This window comes from Scyliorhinus torazame, chromosome 26 (assembly GCF_047496885.1).
Source record: "Scyliorhinus torazame isolate Kashiwa2021f chromosome 26, sScyTor2.1, whole genome shotgun sequence".
In the NCBI taxonomy this organism is placed as follows: Eukaryota; Metazoa; Chordata; class Chondrichthyes; order Carcharhiniformes; family Scyliorhinidae; genus Scyliorhinus; species Scyliorhinus torazame.
The window spans coordinates 28380613-28396983 of NC_092732.1; the positions used below are offsets into that span (position 1 = coordinate 28380613).

At 62.4% G+C, this 16371-nt stretch overlaps 1 protein-coding gene across 4 annotated transcripts in view; it reads right to left on the bottom strand.

The window, feature by feature from the left end:
• Nucleotides 1-4266: 4266 nt before the first annotated feature.
• Nucleotides 4267-16371, bottom strand: part of adam15 (ADAM metallopeptidase domain 15) — a 148918-nt gene continuing 136813 nt past the window's right edge. For 2 of the 4 annotated variants that reach the window (XM_072490562.1, XM_072490560.1), the window contains 2 exons: nucleotides 14152-14300; nucleotides 4270-4552 (listed from right to left, as the gene is read on the bottom strand). In XM_072490562.1, the coding sequence (XP_072346663.1) occupies nucleotides 4489-4552; nucleotides 14152-14300 (213 nt within the window). In that variant the 3' untranslated portion in view covers nucleotides 4270-4488. Of the gene's footprint in view, nucleotides 4553-14151; nucleotides 14301-16371 lie in introns of all 4 variants that reach the window. The other 2 variants (XM_072490561.1, XM_072490563.1) reach the window with 2 other exon arrangements.

Here is a 16371-nt window from a genome sequence, read left to right on the forward strand (position 1 = left end):
TTGTCTGTATTTACAGGGAGTGCCCGGGGAGTGTGTCAGTATTTACAGGGGGTCCCCGGGGAGTGTGTCAGTATTTACAGGGGGTCCCCGGGGAGTGTGTCAGTATTTACAGGGGGTCCCCGGGGAGTGTGTCAGTATTTACAGGGTGTCCCCGGGGAGTGTGTCAGTATTTACAGGGGGTCCCCGGGGAGTGTGTCAGTATTTACAGGGTGTCCCCGGGGAGTGTGTCAGTATTTACAGGGGGTCCCCGGGGAGTGTGTCAGTATTTACAGGGGGTCACCGGGGAGTGTGTCAGTATTTACAGGGGTTCCCCGGGGAGAGTGTCAGTATTTACAGGGGGGCCCCGGGGAGTGTGTCAGTATTTACAGGGGTCCCCGGGGAGTGTGTCAGTATTTACAGGGGTCCCCGGGGAGAGTGTCATTATTTACAGGGGGTCCTGGGGAGAGTGTCAGTATTTACAGGGGGTCCCGGGGAGTGTGTCAGTGTTTACAGGGGGTTCCCGGGGAGAGTGTCAGTATTTACAGGGGGTCCCGGGGAGAGTGTCAGTATTTACAGGGGGACCCCGGGGAGAATGTCAGTATTTACAGGGGAGTCCCCGGGGAGTGTGTCAGTATTGACAGGGGGTCCCCGGGGAGTGTGTCAGTATTTACAGGGTGTCCCCGGGGAGTGTGTCAGTATTGACAGGGGAGTCCCCGGGGAGTGTGTCAGTATTTACAGGGTGTCCCCGGGGAGTGTGTCAGTATTTACAGGGGGACCCCGGGGAGAATGTCAGTATTTACAGGGGAGTCCCCGGGGAGTGTGTCAGTATTGACAGGGGGTCCCCGGGGAGTGTGTCAGTATTTACAGGGTGTCCCCGGGGAGTGTGTCAGTATTGACAGGGGAGTCCCCGGGGAGTGTGTCAGTATTTACAGGGGTGTCCCCGGGGAGTGTGTCAGTATTTACAGGGGTGTCCCCGGGGAGTGTGTCAGTATTTACAGGGAGTTTCCGGGGAGTGTGTCAGTATTTACAGGGGGTCCCGGGGAGTGTGTCAGTATTTACAGGGTGGGTCCCCGGGGAGTGTGTCAGTATTTACAGGGGGTCCACGGGGAGTGTGTCAGTATTTACAGGGAGTTTCCGGGGAGAGTGTCAGTATTTACAGGGACCTTCGCCGTATTATGGTTTGGGAAGCAGTTCTAGAATCTGAACATTTGTCAGGGTCGACAGAATGCTCCCAACTAATCAAACCTGCCGTTAAATATCAAAGCCAGTTCATGCGGAGACGTCACATCGAATAAGAACTCGGAGCACGGTGTCACAGAAATAACCTTTTAATAATAATTAATGTTGGCGGGGTACATCTTTTAAAATGTACCCTTGCACATGCACTCACACACGCACAAACTCACACACCCCTCACACACGTCCGCACTCTCACACCCCTCACACATGCCCGCACTCACACACCCCTCACACACGCCCGTACTCACACACCCCTCACACACGCCCGCACTCACACACACGCACACTTCTAGAGCCCTCCACTGCCCTGACATTGGAGTGCACCCCCTCTCACCTCCCCCCCCCTCACTGAACCTCCCCCAACTCCTTCCCACCTCCTCCCACCCCTCCTCCCGCTCGGAACCGCTGAGGTTTTGGATAGTGTTCATTGTCGACGATCTACGTCGGCCCCCGACGTTCCCACTCCCCTACCTCTTGACTCGAGTGGTGAACCCCACCCCACCCCAGGACGTAATCCCCTGCCCCCCCCTCCCAAAAGCTTTGAAGCCAATAAAAATACATGGCTGCGGTGACATAGTGCCAGTTTGTACACAGCAAGATCCCATGGCCATCAACCGTTTTGGTGCCCCTCATCATTTTATTCCCCCCCCGCCCCCCGCACCACTCCCTCGGTGCTGACCCTCCGACAATGCGGTACACCCTCAGTACTGACTCTCCGACAGTGCCGCACTCCCTCAGTACTGACCCTCCGACAGTGCGGCGCTCCATCAGTCCTGACCCTCCCACAATGCGGGGATCCCTCAGCAGTGACCCTCTCACAGTGCGGCGCTCCCTCAGTACTGACCCTCCCACAGTGCGGTGCTCCCTCAGTACTGACCCTCCGACAGTGCAGCATTCCCTCAGCAGTGACCCTCCCACAGTGCGGTGCTCCCTCAGTACTGACCCTCCGACAGTGCAGCATTCCCTCAGCAGTGACCCTCCCACAGTGCGGTGCTCCCTCAGTACTGACCCTCACACAGTGTGGCGCTCCCTCAGTCCTGACCCTCCCACAATGCGGGGATCCCTCAGCACTGACCCTCCCACTGTGCGGTGCTCCCTCAGTACTGACCCTCCGACAGTGCAGCATTCCCTCAGCACTGACCCTCCCACAATGCGGTGCTCCCTCAGTACTGACCCTCCCACAGTGTGGGGCTCCCTCAGTACTGACCCTCCCACAGTGCGGCGCTCCCTCAGTACTGACCCTCCCACAGTGCGGCTCTCCCTCAGTACTGACCCTCCCACAATGCGGTGCTCCCTCAGTACTGACCCTCCCACACAGTGGGGCTCCCTCAGTACTGACCCTCCGACAGTGCGGTGCTCCCTCAGTACTGACCCTCTGACAGTGCGGCACTCCCTCAGTACTGACCATCCGACAGTGCGGTGCTCCCTCAGTACTGACCCTCCCACAGTGCGGCACTCCCACAGTACTGACCCTCCGACAGTGCGGCGCTCCCTCAGTACTGACCCTCCCACAGTGCGGCACTCCCTCAGTACTGACCCTCCCACAGTGCGGTGCTCCCTCAGTACTGACCCTCCGACAGTGCAGCATTCCCTCAGCACTGACCCTCCCACAGTGCGGTGCTCCCTCAGTACTGACCCTCCGACAGTGCAGCACTCCCTCAGCACTGACCCTCCGACAGTGCGGCGCTCCCTCATTAGTGACCCTCTGACAGTGCGGCGCTCCCTCAGTACTGACCCTCCCACAGTGCGGCGCTCCCTCAGTACTGACCCTCCCACAGTGCGGTGCTCCCTCAGTACTGACGTTCCCACAGTGCGGTGCTCCCTCAGTACTGACCCTCCCACAATGCGGCGCTCCCTCAGTACTGACCCTCCCACAGTGCGGCGCTCCCTCAGTACTGACGTTCCCACAGTGTGGGGCTCCCTCAGTACTGACCCTCCCACAGTGCGGCTCTCCCTCAGTACTGACCCTCCCACAATGCGGCGCTCCCTCAGCACTGACCCTCCCACAGTGCGGCGCTCCCTCAGCACTGACCCTCCCACAGTGCGGCACTCCCTCAGTACGGACCCTCCCACAGTGCGGTGCTCCCTCAGTACTGACCCTCCGACAGTGCGGCGCTCCCTCAGCACTGACCCTCCCACAGTGCGGCACTCCCTCAGTACGGACCCTCCCACAGTGCGGTGCTCCCTCAGTACTGACCCTCCCACAGTGCGGCACTCCCTCAGTACGGACCCTCCCACAGTGCTGCGCTCCCTCAGTACTGACCTCCCACAGTGCGGCGCTCCCTCAGCACTGACGCTCCCACAGTGCGGCGCTCCCTCAGTACTGACCCTCCCACAGTGCGGCACTCCCTCAGTACTGACCTTCCCACAGTGCGGCGCTCCCTCAGTACTGACCCTCCCACAGTGCGGCGCTCCCTCAGTACTGACCCTCCCACAGTGCGGCACTCCCTCAGTACTGACCTTCCCACAGTGCGACGCTCCCTCAGTACTGACCCTCCCACAGTGCGGCGCTCCCTCAGTACTGACCCTCCCACAGTGCGGCACTCCCTCAGTACTAAACCCCCCGACAGCGCAGCCCTCCCTCGGAAATCTGGAGTGCGGACGGCCCGTTGACATCACAGATGAGCCGGGATCTGCTTGACGAATGGAACAGGCCGATTGACTCTCCGCTGTTCCTGCCTACTTAACTCCAGTGCATTTGGGTTTAATTCTGTCGATCGCGTACGGGATCTCTTTGTCGCTTTGTCTTCAGATTGCGCCGTCCAGGATAAAATTCGCAGCAAGGCCCACATTCCAAATCCAAGTGACTGCTGCCCGTTGGTCCACCATTGATGGCATCATCATCCCTTGCCCCTCGACAAGTTTAAACAAATAACGCCAATCTGTCTCGGTTAGTTGCTGTTATTCTGCTTCGATTCCATCAGAGGCCTTCCCTCCAGAGCCGCCATCTTGAATCGTTCTCCTCATAATGCCCAGTAGAAAATGTCTCCCTGAGGATGGGGGTGGGGTGGGGGTGGGGGGGGGGAGCGAGAAGCGGTCAAGGGTCCAAGAGGTCTGGGGGAGAAAAGGTGTGTGTGTGTGGGGTGGGGGGGGGGGGGAAAGGGGCGGGGTAACACTTGTTTTCCCGCAGTGGCGCCTCCTGCAAATCTGTTCCGCCCACCCCCCACCCCCCACGCCCCCAACACGTTGGGCGTCGATGTCCGCGTCTTGTTCTCGATCGAAGTCAGCGTTCCTGGAGTGCCGAGTCTCGACGAGGCCTCCTGGGCTCCGTCACGCTTTGGCGAAGGGCAGCGGGGGCAGGGAGGGCCTCTTTCCCGGCGGGGGAGGGGCAGGCCTGCGGGGGAAGCGGGGGGGGCGGGTGGAGAAAAACAGGCAAGGCAAAACGTGAGACGTCGGATCGTTAAACATGGCCGTGCGGCCTACCAGACAGGGCTCACTTCAACTCGCGAGTGCCTTCCCCTCGCCGCCTGAACACGGCTCCCCCCACCCCGCAATCCCCCCCTCTTTCCGTCTCCTTTCTCGAAGCGCCGTCACTGTTGTAACGTGGGGAGTGCCACACGCACAGGAAGATCCCAGAATCAGCAACGAAATCCTGGCCCAGAGAAGCTGGGTTTTTTTTTTTGTTTCGGCCACCTTGGTAGAAGGAGAAATATTGGGTCCGGGATGTTGGGGAGACATTTCCCCCCCCCCCCCCCCAATCTCCCCCCTCCCTCCCATCCCCCCCCCGCATCACCCACCCTCCACACCCACACACAAAACCCTCACAACTCTTCTTCCAATGGTGGCCGTGGAATCTATACATCCGCCGAGCGGGGCCTACCCTCCGACAGTGCGGCGCTCCCTCAGTACTGACCCTCCCACAGTGCGGCGCTCCCTCAGCACTGACCCTCTGACAGTGCGGCGCTCCCTCAGTACTGACCCTCCGACAGTGCGGCGCTCCCTCAGTACTGACCCTCCGACAGTGCGGTGCTCCCTCAGTACTGACCCTCCCACAGTGCGGCGCTCCCTCAGTACTGACCCTCCGACAGTGCGGCGCTCCCTCAGTACTGACCCTCCGACAGTGCGGCGCTCCCTCAGTACTGACCCTCCCACAGTGCGGCGCTCCCTCAGTACTGACCCTCCCACAGTGCGGCGCTCCCTCAGTACTGACCCTCCCACAGTGCGGCGCTCCCTCAGTACTGACCCTCCAACAGTGCGGCGCTCCCTCAGCACTGACCCTCCCACAGTGCGGCACTTCCTCAGTACTGACCCTCCCACAGTGCGGCGCTCCCTCAGTACTGACCCTTCGACAGTGCGGCGCTCCCTCAGCACTGACCCTCCCACAGTGCGGCGCTCCCTCAGTACTGACCCTCCCACAGTGCGGCACTCCCTCAGTACTGACCCTCCCACACTGCGGTGCTCCCTCAGTACTGACACTCCGACAGTGCGGCACTCCCTCAGTACTGACCCTCTGACAGTGCGGCACTCCCTCAGTACTGACCCTCCCACAGTGCGGCACTCGCTCAGTACTGACCCTCCCACACTGCGGCGCTCCCTCAGTACTGACCCTCCCACAGTGCGGCGCTCCATCAGTACTGACCCTCCGACAGTGCGGCTCTCCCTCAGTACTGACCCTCCCACAGTGCGACGCTCCCTCAGTACTGACCCTCCCACAGTGCGGCACTCCCTCAGTACTGACCCGCCCACAGTGCGGCACTCCCTCAGTACTGACACTCCCACAGTGCGGCACTCCCTCAGTACTGACCCTCCCCCAGTGCGGCACTCCCTCAGTACTGTCCCTCCCACAGTGCGGCACTCGCTCAGTACTGACCCTCCCACACTGCGGCGCTCGCTCAGTACTGACCCTCCCACAGTGCGGCGCTCCATCAGTACTGACCCTCCGACAGTGCGGCACTCCCTCAGTACTGACGCTCCCACAGTGCGGTGCTCCATCAGTACTGACCCTCCGACAGTGCGGCGCTCCCTCAGCACTGACCCTCCCACAGTGCGGCACTTCCTCAGTACTGACCCTCCCACAGTGCGGCGCTCCCTCAGTACTGACCCTCCGACAGTGCGGCGCTCCCTCAGCACTGACCCTCCCACAGCGCGGCGCTCCCTCAGTACTGACCCTCCCACAGTGCGGCACTCCCTCAGTACTGACCCTCCCACACTGCGGTGCTCCCTCAGTATTGACACTCCGACAGTGCGGCACTCCCTCAGTACTGACCCTCCCACAGTGCGGCACTCCCTCAGTACTGACCCTCCCACAGTGCGGCACTCGCTCAGTACTGACCCTCCCACACTGCGGCGCTTCCTCAGTACTGACCCTCCCACAGTGCGGCGCTCCATCAGTACTGACCCTCCGACAGTGCGGCTCTCCCTCAGTACTGACCCTCCCACAGTGCGGCGCTCCCTCAGTACTGACCCTCCCACAGTGCGGCACTCCCTCAGTACTGACACTCCCACAGTGCGGCACTCCCTCAGTACTGACCCTCCCACAGTGCGGCACTCCCTCAGTACTGACCCTCCCACAGTGCGGCACTCGCTCAGTACTGACCCTCCCACACTGCGGCGCTCGCTCAGTACTGACCCTCCCACAGTGCGGCGCTCCATCAGTACTGACCCTCCGACAGTGCGGCACTCCCTCAGTACTGACCCTCCCACAGTGCGGTGCTCCATCAGTACGGACCCTCCGACAGTGCGGCGCTCCCTCAGTACGGACCCTCCGACAGTGCGGCGCTCCCTCAGTACGGACCCTCCGACAGTGCGGCGCTCCCTCAGTACTGACCCTCTGACAGTGCGGCGCTCCCTCAGTACGGACCCTCCGACAGTGCGGCGCTCCCTCAGTACGGACCCTCCGACAGTGCGGCGCTCCCTCAGTACTGACCCTCCGATAGTGCGGCGCTCCCTCAGTACTGACCCTCACACAGTGCGGTGCTCCCTCAGTACTGACCCTCCGACAGTGTGGTGCTCCCTCAGTACTGACCCTCCGACAGTGCGGCACTCCCTCAGTACTGACCCTCCGACAGTGCGGCGCTCCCTCAGTACTGACCCTCCCACAGTGCGGCGCTCCATCAGTACTGACCCTCCGACAGTGCGGCGCTCCCTCAGCACTGACCCTCCCACAGTGCGGCACTTCCTCAGTACTGACCCTCCCACAGTGCGGCGCTCCCTCAGTACTGACCCTCCGACAGTGCGGCGCTCCCTCAGCACTGACCCTCCCACAGCGCGGCGCTCCCTCAGTACTGACCCTCCCACAGTGCGGCACTCCCTCAGTACTGACCCTCCCACACTGCGGTGCTCCCTCAGTATTGACACTCCGACAGTGCGGCACTCCCTCAGTACTGACCCTCCCACAGTGCGGCACTCCCTCAGTACTGACCCTCCCACAGTGCGGCACTCGCTCAGTACTGACCCTCCCACACTGCGGCGCTCCCTCAGTACTGACCCTCCCACAGTGCGGCGCTCCATCAGTACTGACCCTCCGACAGTGCGGCTCTCCCTCAGTACTGACCCTCCCACAGTGCGGCGCTCCCTCAGTACTGACCCTCCCACAGTGCGGCACTCCCTCAGTACTGACACTCCCACAGTGCGGCGCTTACTCAGTACTGACCCTCTGACAGTGCGGCACTCCCTCAGTACTGACCCTCCCACAGTGCGGCACTCGCTCAGTACTGACCCTCCCACACTGCGGCGCTCGCTCAGTACTGACCCTCCCACAGTGCGGCGCTCCATCAGTACTGACCCTCCGACAGTGCGGCACTCCCTCAGTACTGACCCTCCCACAGTGCGGTGCTCCATCAGTACGGACCCTCCGACAGTGCGGCGCTCCCTCAGTACGGACCCTCCGACAGTGCGGCGCTCCCTCAGTACGGACCCTCCGACAGTGCGGCGCTCCCTCAGTACTGACCCTCTGACAGTGCGGCGCTCCCTCAGTACGGACCCTCCGACAGTGCGGCGCTCCCTCAGTACGGACCCTCCGACAGTGCGGCGCTCCCTCAGTACTGACCCTCCGATAGTGCGGCGCTCCCTCAGTACTGACCCTCCCACAGTGCGGTGCTCCCTCAGTACTGACCCTCCGACAGTGTGGTGCTCCCTCAGTACTGACCCTCCGACAGTGCGGCACTCCCTCAGTACTGACCCTCCGACAGTGCGGCGCTCCCTCAGTACTGACCCTCCCACAGTGCGGCACTCCCTCAGTACTGACCCTTCGACAGTGCGGCGCTCCCTCAGTACTGACCCTCCCACAGTGCGGTGCTCCATCAGTACTGACCCTCTGACAGTGCGGCGCTCCCTCAGTACTGACCCTCCCACAGTGCGGCACTCCCTCAGTGCTGACACTCGGACAGTGCGGCACTCCCTCAGTACTGACCCTCCCACAGTGCGGTCCTCCATCAGTACTGACCCTCTGACAGTGCGGCTCTCCCTCAGTACTGACCCTCCCACAGTGCGGCGCTCCCTCAGTACTGACCCTCCGACAGTGCGGCACTCCCTCAGTACTGACCCTCCCACAGTGCGGCGCTCCCTCAGTCCTGACCCTCCCACAGTGCGGCGCTCCCTCAGTACTGACCTTTCCACAGTGCGGCGCTCCCTCAGTACTGACCCTCCCACAGTGCGGCGGTCCCCCAGTACTGACCCTCCGACAGTGCGGCGCTCCCTCAGTACTGACCCCCCGACAGGGCGGCGCTCCCTCAGTACTGACCCTCCGGCAGTGCGGCACTCCCTCAGTCCTGACCCTCCCACAGTGCGGCACTCCCCCAGTACTGACCATCCGACAGTGCGGCGCTCCCTCAGTACTGACCCTCCCACAGTGCGGCGCTCCCTCAGTACTGACCCTCCCACAGTGCGGCGCTCCCTCAGTACTGACCGTCCGACAGTGCGGCGCTCCCTCAGTACTGACCGTCCGACAGTGCGGCGCTGCCCCAGTACTGACCCTCCGACAGACCGACGCTCCCTCAGTACTGACCGTCCGACAGTGCGGCGCTCCCCCAGTACTGACCCTCCGACAGACCGACGCTCCCTCAGTACTGACCCTCCGACAGTGCGGCGCTCCCTCAGTACTGACCCTCCGACAGTGCGGCGCTCCCCCAGTACTGACCCTCCGACAGTGCGGCGATCCTTCAGTACTGACCCCAGGACAGTGCGGCGCTCCCCCATTACTGACCCTCCGACAGTGCTGCGCTCCCTCAGTACTGACCCTCCCACAGTGCGGCGCTCCATCAGTACTGACCCTCCGACAGTGCGGCTCTCCCTCAGTACTGACCCTCCCACAGTGCGACGCTCCCTCAGTACTGACCCTCCCACAGTGCGGCACTCCCTCAGTACTGACCCGCACACAGTGCGGCACTCCCTCAGTACTGACACTCCCACAGTGCGGCACTCCCTCAGTACTGACCCTCCCCCAGTGCGGCACTCCCTCAGTACTGTCCCTCCCACAGTGCGGCACTCGCTCAGTACTGACCCTCCCACACTGCGGCGCTCGCTCAGTACTGACCCTCCCACAGTGCGGCGCTCCATCAGTACTGACCCTCCGACAGTGCGGCACTCCCTCAGTACTGACGCTCCCACAGTGCGGTGCTCCATCAGTACTGACCCTCCGACAGTGCGGCGCTCCCTCAGCACTGACCCTCCCACAGTGCGGCACTTCCTCAGTACTGACCCTCCCACAGTGCGGCGCTCCCTCAGTACTGACCCTCCGACAGTGCGGCGCTCCCTCAGCACTGACCCTCCCACAGCGCGGCGCTCCCTCAGTACTGACCCTCCCACAGTGCGGCACTCCCTCAGTACTGACCCTCCCACACTGCGGTGCTCCCTCAGTATTGACACTCCGACAGTGCGGCACTCCCTCAGTACTGACCCTCCCACAGTGCGGCACTCCCTCAGTACTGACCCTCCCACAGTGCGGCACTCGCTCAGTACTGACCCTCCCACACTGCGGCGCTTCCTCAGTACTGACCCTCCCACAGTGCGGCGCTCCATCAGTACTGACCCTCCGACAGTGCGGCTCTCCCTCAGTACTGACCCTCCCACAGTGCGGCGCTCCCTCAGTACTGACCCTCCCACAGTGCGGCACTCCCTCAGTACTGACACTCCCACAGTGCGGCACTCCCTCAGTACTGACCCTCCCACAGTGCGGCACTCCCTCAGTACTGACCCTCCCACAGTGCGGCACTCGCTCAGTACTGACCCTCCCACACTGCGGCGCTCGCTCAGTACTGACCCTCCCACAGTGCGGCGCTCCATCAGTACTGACCCTCCGACAGTGCGGCACTCCCTCAGTACTGACCCTCCCACAGTGCGGTGCTCCATCAGTACGGACCCTCCGACAGTGCGGCGCTCCCTCAGTACGGACCCTCCGACAGTGCGGCGCTCCCTCAGTACGGACCCTCCGACAGTGCGGCGCTCCCTCAGTACTGACCCTCTGACAGTGCGGCGCTCCCTCAGTACGGACCCTCCGACAGTGCGGCGCTCCCTCAGTACGGACCCTCCGACAGTGCGGCGCTCCCTCAGTACTGACCCTCCGATAGTGCGGCGCTCCCTCAGTACTGACCCTCACACAGTGCGGTGCTCCCTCAGTACTGACCCTCCGACAGTGTGGTGCTCCCTCAGTACTGACCCTCCGACAGTGCGGCACTCCCTCAGTACTGACCCTCCGACAGTGCGGCGCTCCCTCAGTACTGACCCTCCCACAGTGCGGCGCTCCATCAGTACTGACCCTCCGACAGTGCGGCGCTCCCTCAGCACTGACCCTCCCACAGTGCGGCACTTCCTCAGTACTGACCCTCCCACAGTGCGGCGCTCCCTCAGTACTGACCCTCCGACAGTGCGGCGCTCCCTCAGCACTGACCCTCCCGCAGCGCGGCGCTCCCTCAGTACTGACCCTCCCACAGTGCGGCACTCCCTCAGTACTGACCCTCCCACACTGCGGTGCTCCCTCAGTATTGACACTCCGACAGTGCGGCACTCCCTCAGTACTGACCCTCCCACAGTGCGGCACTCCCTCAGTACTGACCCTCCCACAGTGCGGCACTCGCTCAGTACTGACCCTCCCACACTGCGGCGCTCCCTCAGTCCTGACCCTCCCACAGTGCGGCGCTCCATCAGTACTGACCCTCCGACAGTGCGGCTCTCCCTCAGTACTGACCCTCCCACAGTGCGGCGCTCCCTCAGTACTGACCCTCCCACAGTGCGGCACTCCCTCAGTACTGACACTCCCACAGTGCGGCGCTCCCTCAGTACTGACCCTCTGACAGTGCGGCACTCCCTCAGTACTGACCCTCCCACAGTGCGGCACTCGCTCAGTACTGACCCTCCCACACTGCGGCGCTCGCTCAGTACTGACCCTCCCACAGTGCGGCGCTCCATCAGTACTGACCCTCCGACAGTGCGGCACTCCCTCAGTACTGACCCTCCCACAGTGCGGTGCTCCATCAGTACGGACCCTCCGACAGTGCGGCGCTCCCTCAGTACGGACCCTCCGACAGTGCGGCGCTCCCTCAGTACGGACCCTCCGACAGTGCGGCGCTCCCTCAGTACTGACCCTCTGACAGTGCGGCGCTCCCTCAGTACGGACCCTCCGACAGTGCGGCGCTCCCTCAGTACGGACCCTCCGACAGTGCGGCGCTCCCTCAGTACTGACCCTCCGATAGTGCGGCGCTCCCTCAGTACTGACCCTCCCACAGTGCGGTGCTCCCTCAGTACTGACCCTCCGACAGTGTGGTGCTCCCTCAGTACTGACCCTCCGACAGTGCGGCACTCCCTCAGTACTGACCCTCCGACAGTGCGGCGCTCCCTCAGTACTGACCCTCCCACAGTGCGGCACTCCCTCAGTACTGACCCTTCGACAGTGCGGCGCTCCCTCAGTACTGACCCTCCCACAGTGCGGTGCTCCATCAGTACTGACCCTCTGACAGTGCGGCGCTCCCTCAGTACTGACCCTCCCACAGTGCGGCACTCCCTCAGTGCTGACACTCGGACAGTGCGGCACTCCCTCAGTACTGACCCTCCCACAGTGCGGTCCTCCATCAGTACTGACCCTCTGACAGTGCGGCTCTCCCTCAGTACTGACCCTCCCACAGTGCGGCGCTCCCTCAGTACTGACCCTCCGACAGTGCGGCACTCCCTCAGTACTGACCCTCCCACAGTGCGGCGCTCCCTCAGTCCTGACCCTCCCACAGTGCGGCGCTCCCTCAGTACTGACCTTTCCACAGTGCGGCGCTCCCTCAGTACTGACCCTCCCACAGTGCGGCGGTCCCCCAGTACTGACCCTCCGACAGTGCGGCGCTCCCTCAGTACTGACCCTCCGACAGGGCGGCGCTCCCTCAGTACTGACCCTCCGGCAGTGCGGCACTCCCTCAGTACTGACCCTCCCACAGTGCGGCACTCCCCCAGTACTGACCATCCGACAGTGCGGCGCTCCCTCAGTACTGACCCTCCCACAGTGCGGCGCTCCCTCAGTACTGACCCTCCCACAGTGCGGCGCTCCCTCAGTACTGACCGTCCGACAGTGCGGCGCTCCCTCAGTACTGACCGTCCGACAGTGCGGCGCTGCCCCAGTACTGACCCTCCGACAGACCGACGCTCCCTCAGTACTGACCGTCCGACAGTGCGGCGCTCCCCCAGTACTGACCCTCCGACAGACCGACGCTCCCTCAGTACTGACCCTCCGACAGTGCGGCGCTCCCTCAGTACTGACCCTCTGACAGTGCGGCGCTCCCCCAGTACTGACCCTCCGACAGTGCGGCGATCCTTCAGTACTGACCCCAGGACAGTGCGGCGCTCCCCCATTACTGACCCTCCGACAGTGCTGCGCTCCCTCAGTACTGACCCTCCGACAGTGCGGCGCTCCCTCAGCAACGACCCTCCGACAGTTCGGCGCTCCCTCAGTACTGACCCTCCCACAGTGCGGCGCTCCCTCAGCACTGACCCTCCGACAGTGCGGCGCTCCCTCAGCACTGACCCTCTGACAGTGCGGCGCTCCCTCAGTACTGACCCTCCCACAGTGCGGCACTCACTCCGTACTGACCCTCTGACAGTGCGGCGCTCCCTCAGTACTGACCCTCCCACAGTGCGGCGCTCTCTCAGTACTGACCCTCCCACAGTGCGGCACTCCCTCAGTACTGACCCTCCCACAGTGCGGCACTCCCTCAGTACTGACCCTCCCACAGTGCGGCGCTCCCTCAGTACTGACCCTCTGACAGTGCGGCACTCCCTCAGTGCTGACCCTCCGACAGTGCGGCGCTCCCTCAGTACTGACCCTCCGACAGTGCGGAGCTCCCTCAGTACTGACCCTCCCACAGTGTGGCTCTCCCTCAGCACTGACCCTCCGACAGTGCGGTGCTCCCTCAGTACTGACCCTCCCACAGTGCGGCGCTCCCTCAGTACTGACCCTCTGACAGTGCGGTACTCCCTCAGTACTGACCCTCCCACAGTGCGGCGCTCCCTCAGTACTGACCCTCCCACAGTGCGGCGCTCCCTCAGTACTGACCCTCCCACAGTGCGGCACTCCCTCAGTACTGACCCTCCCACAGTGCGGCGCTCCCTCAGTACTGACCCTCCGACAGTGCGGCGCTCCCTCAGCACTGACACTAAGCTCTCAATGCCAAACGGGACACCCGTCTCCTCCCTCGTGCGTTGGCGACACTGGGTTGAGGGGTTGGGACAGAGATGGGTCTGCAACACGGTCGTATCTCGTATCACAAATTACATGTCGGTGTAGAAATTTTAGCCAACTCCCGATCAACAATTGGCGATGCCCGTTGGAGGCGTGGGTGGTTGTGCACCCCGCCCCTCCCCCGCACCTCTGATGGGAGAGTCAGGGGTGGGGGGGGGGGATTGGCGGAGGGGCTGATAGTACAGTCTGGGATGCAGGAAGTCCCGGGGAACAGTGCCGTCGAGGGCAGTTCAGCGAGGCGGACATCTTCGGGGAGGCGCATGTCGGGGGGTGTCACCTACCTGGATGGAGGTCTGGGATCCTGTTCTGCGTAGAACGACACCCTGGGGTGCTCGGGCGCCGTCACCGCCCTCGCTGCGGAGGTTGGTCGCGTGCCGGGGTCGGAGGGGAGCGGCTTCTTCGGAGGAGGGGGTTTCCTGGGTAGGGGGGGCTACAGAAAGAAGGAGGAGTGGGTGTTGGTGGTGGGAGGGGGGTGCGGGAATGGGATAGAGAAGGTTATTCCACACTGTTCCGTAGGCAAAAGACGTCATTTATCCCCACCTTCCCCCACGCCCCCCCCCCCCCCCCCAAAACTCCTCAGCCCTCCCGCCTTCCCGGACCATCTAATATCTCATTGATTCCCGGCCTAAGGGACGCAAAAGGTTAATTTGGAGTCGCCATTATCTCCGTGGCTTGAGTAAAGCCAAGCTCCGGCTCGATAAACCCCTTCCCACCGCCCACCTCCCGTCACACCCTCTCTCCCAAAGCCCCTCCCACCGCCCGTCACCCCCGTTCTCCCAAACCAATCCCCCCCACCCGCACCGTCAACAAGAGGCGCAGTTAGTCACGAAAGGTGCCTCAGTCGGAGTCATCCTCGCAGCCAATCACGAGCGACCAAACAATGTCCCGGCCAATCGGGGTCCCCCTGAGCCCTGATCACTGATCGCTCCGGGTTCGGCGTTAGCCGGGGCCTCGTTAACCATCTCGACTGGGATTGGCCGTGGTGGGTGAAGGGGCGGGCGGGTTGGGAGGTCACGCAGTCACACCCCATTGCCTGCCACGTCATCAATTGACCGGGTCAGAGAGCGTGACCCTTTGCACCTGGACCCAGCCGCTCAGACCTAGGCTCCGGCCTTGTGACCCCTTGGCGGGAACGGCTTGCCCGTAACGTCCCAAAGCCGGTTTGCGACAGGTGTGGGCCCGCCGAGAGAGACAGAGGCCTGGGGTGGAGGAGGGTGGCAAATAATGTCGAAATGTGGGGAGGGGGCGGTGAGGGGGGGGTTGTGTGGCCCTTACTGAGGTCACATGATGAGGAGGATGAGCAAGGGGCTGTCAACCTTGACTGTGCAAACAAAGCTCAGAGGACTAGGCCTCAGTGAGTTTGGCAGAGGCCTAAGCCTCAGGACTAGGCCTCAATGAGTTTGCCAGAGGCGAAAGCCTCAGGACTGGGCCTCAGTGAGTCCCCCAGAGGCCTAAGCCTCAATGAGTTTGCCAGAGGCCAAAGCCTGAGGACTAGGCCTCAGTGAGTCCTCCAGGAGCCCCTGCTTCAATCAGTCCTCTGGAGGCCTTGGCCTCAGTGATACACCAGAGGCCTGGGCCTCAGTGAGTCCTCCAGAAGCCTCAGCTTCAATCAGTCCTCTGGAGGCCTAGGCCTCAGGTGAATCCAGTGAGTCCAGGACTGAAAAGGGCGATAGGTGACCCAGGCCACTATCACTCGTTTCGAGTGAGGAAAGGCAACTTTCTGACGAGACAATTGATCAAATTCTTCCTCAATGAATGGGGGGACGGGGGGGAGGAGGGAGCCTTCACACTCGCCACCTGCCCCCACCCCCACAACCCACTCCCCTCCCTCAGCAAGAACAACCTTGCTGCGTGGGCCCACGTCCGAGAGTACGGAACAGCCAACCCGCGTGGGGTGTGGGACTCAGTCAGGCCCGGCAGGCCCAGGGGGGCGAAGAAAGTCGGGGTTTCCATCCCCTAAGCAGGGCAAACCCCCGATGGGTTCTGTGGCACTGACTGTGCCAACAAAGGCCAGAGGACTAGGCCTCAGTGAGTTTGGCAGAGGCCTAAGCGTCAGTGAGTTTGCCAGAGGCCTAAGCCTCAGGACTAGGCCTCAAGAGGACTGCTTTTGCCAACACCGGGCCTTGTGGGGTTTTTTTTTGTGCGTGTCCTGAATCGAGGGCTCTGGGAATATCGATGGCGGAAATGGAGCTGAGGAAGGCAATCAGGACTTCTCTGAACCCCTCTGTTTGGGAAGGGCTATCGACAAAGCCCCCACTCCCCTTCCCCATCCCACCCTTATCCCAACCCCCCCACCACCACCTTTGCGATTTTGAACATCTTGATTGAATCTCCCCCTTAACCTTTCTCCTTTCCATCTAGGCCGTATTAGGAAATGTACAGAGAAAGTTCTAGAACGTTAGTAGGTGATAAATGTCATTATTAATGATGCCAGCTTGGATGTTAATTTGAAATTCAGTTGGTGATCATTAGGAATTCTCAATCTTGTTCGGGTTTGAGGC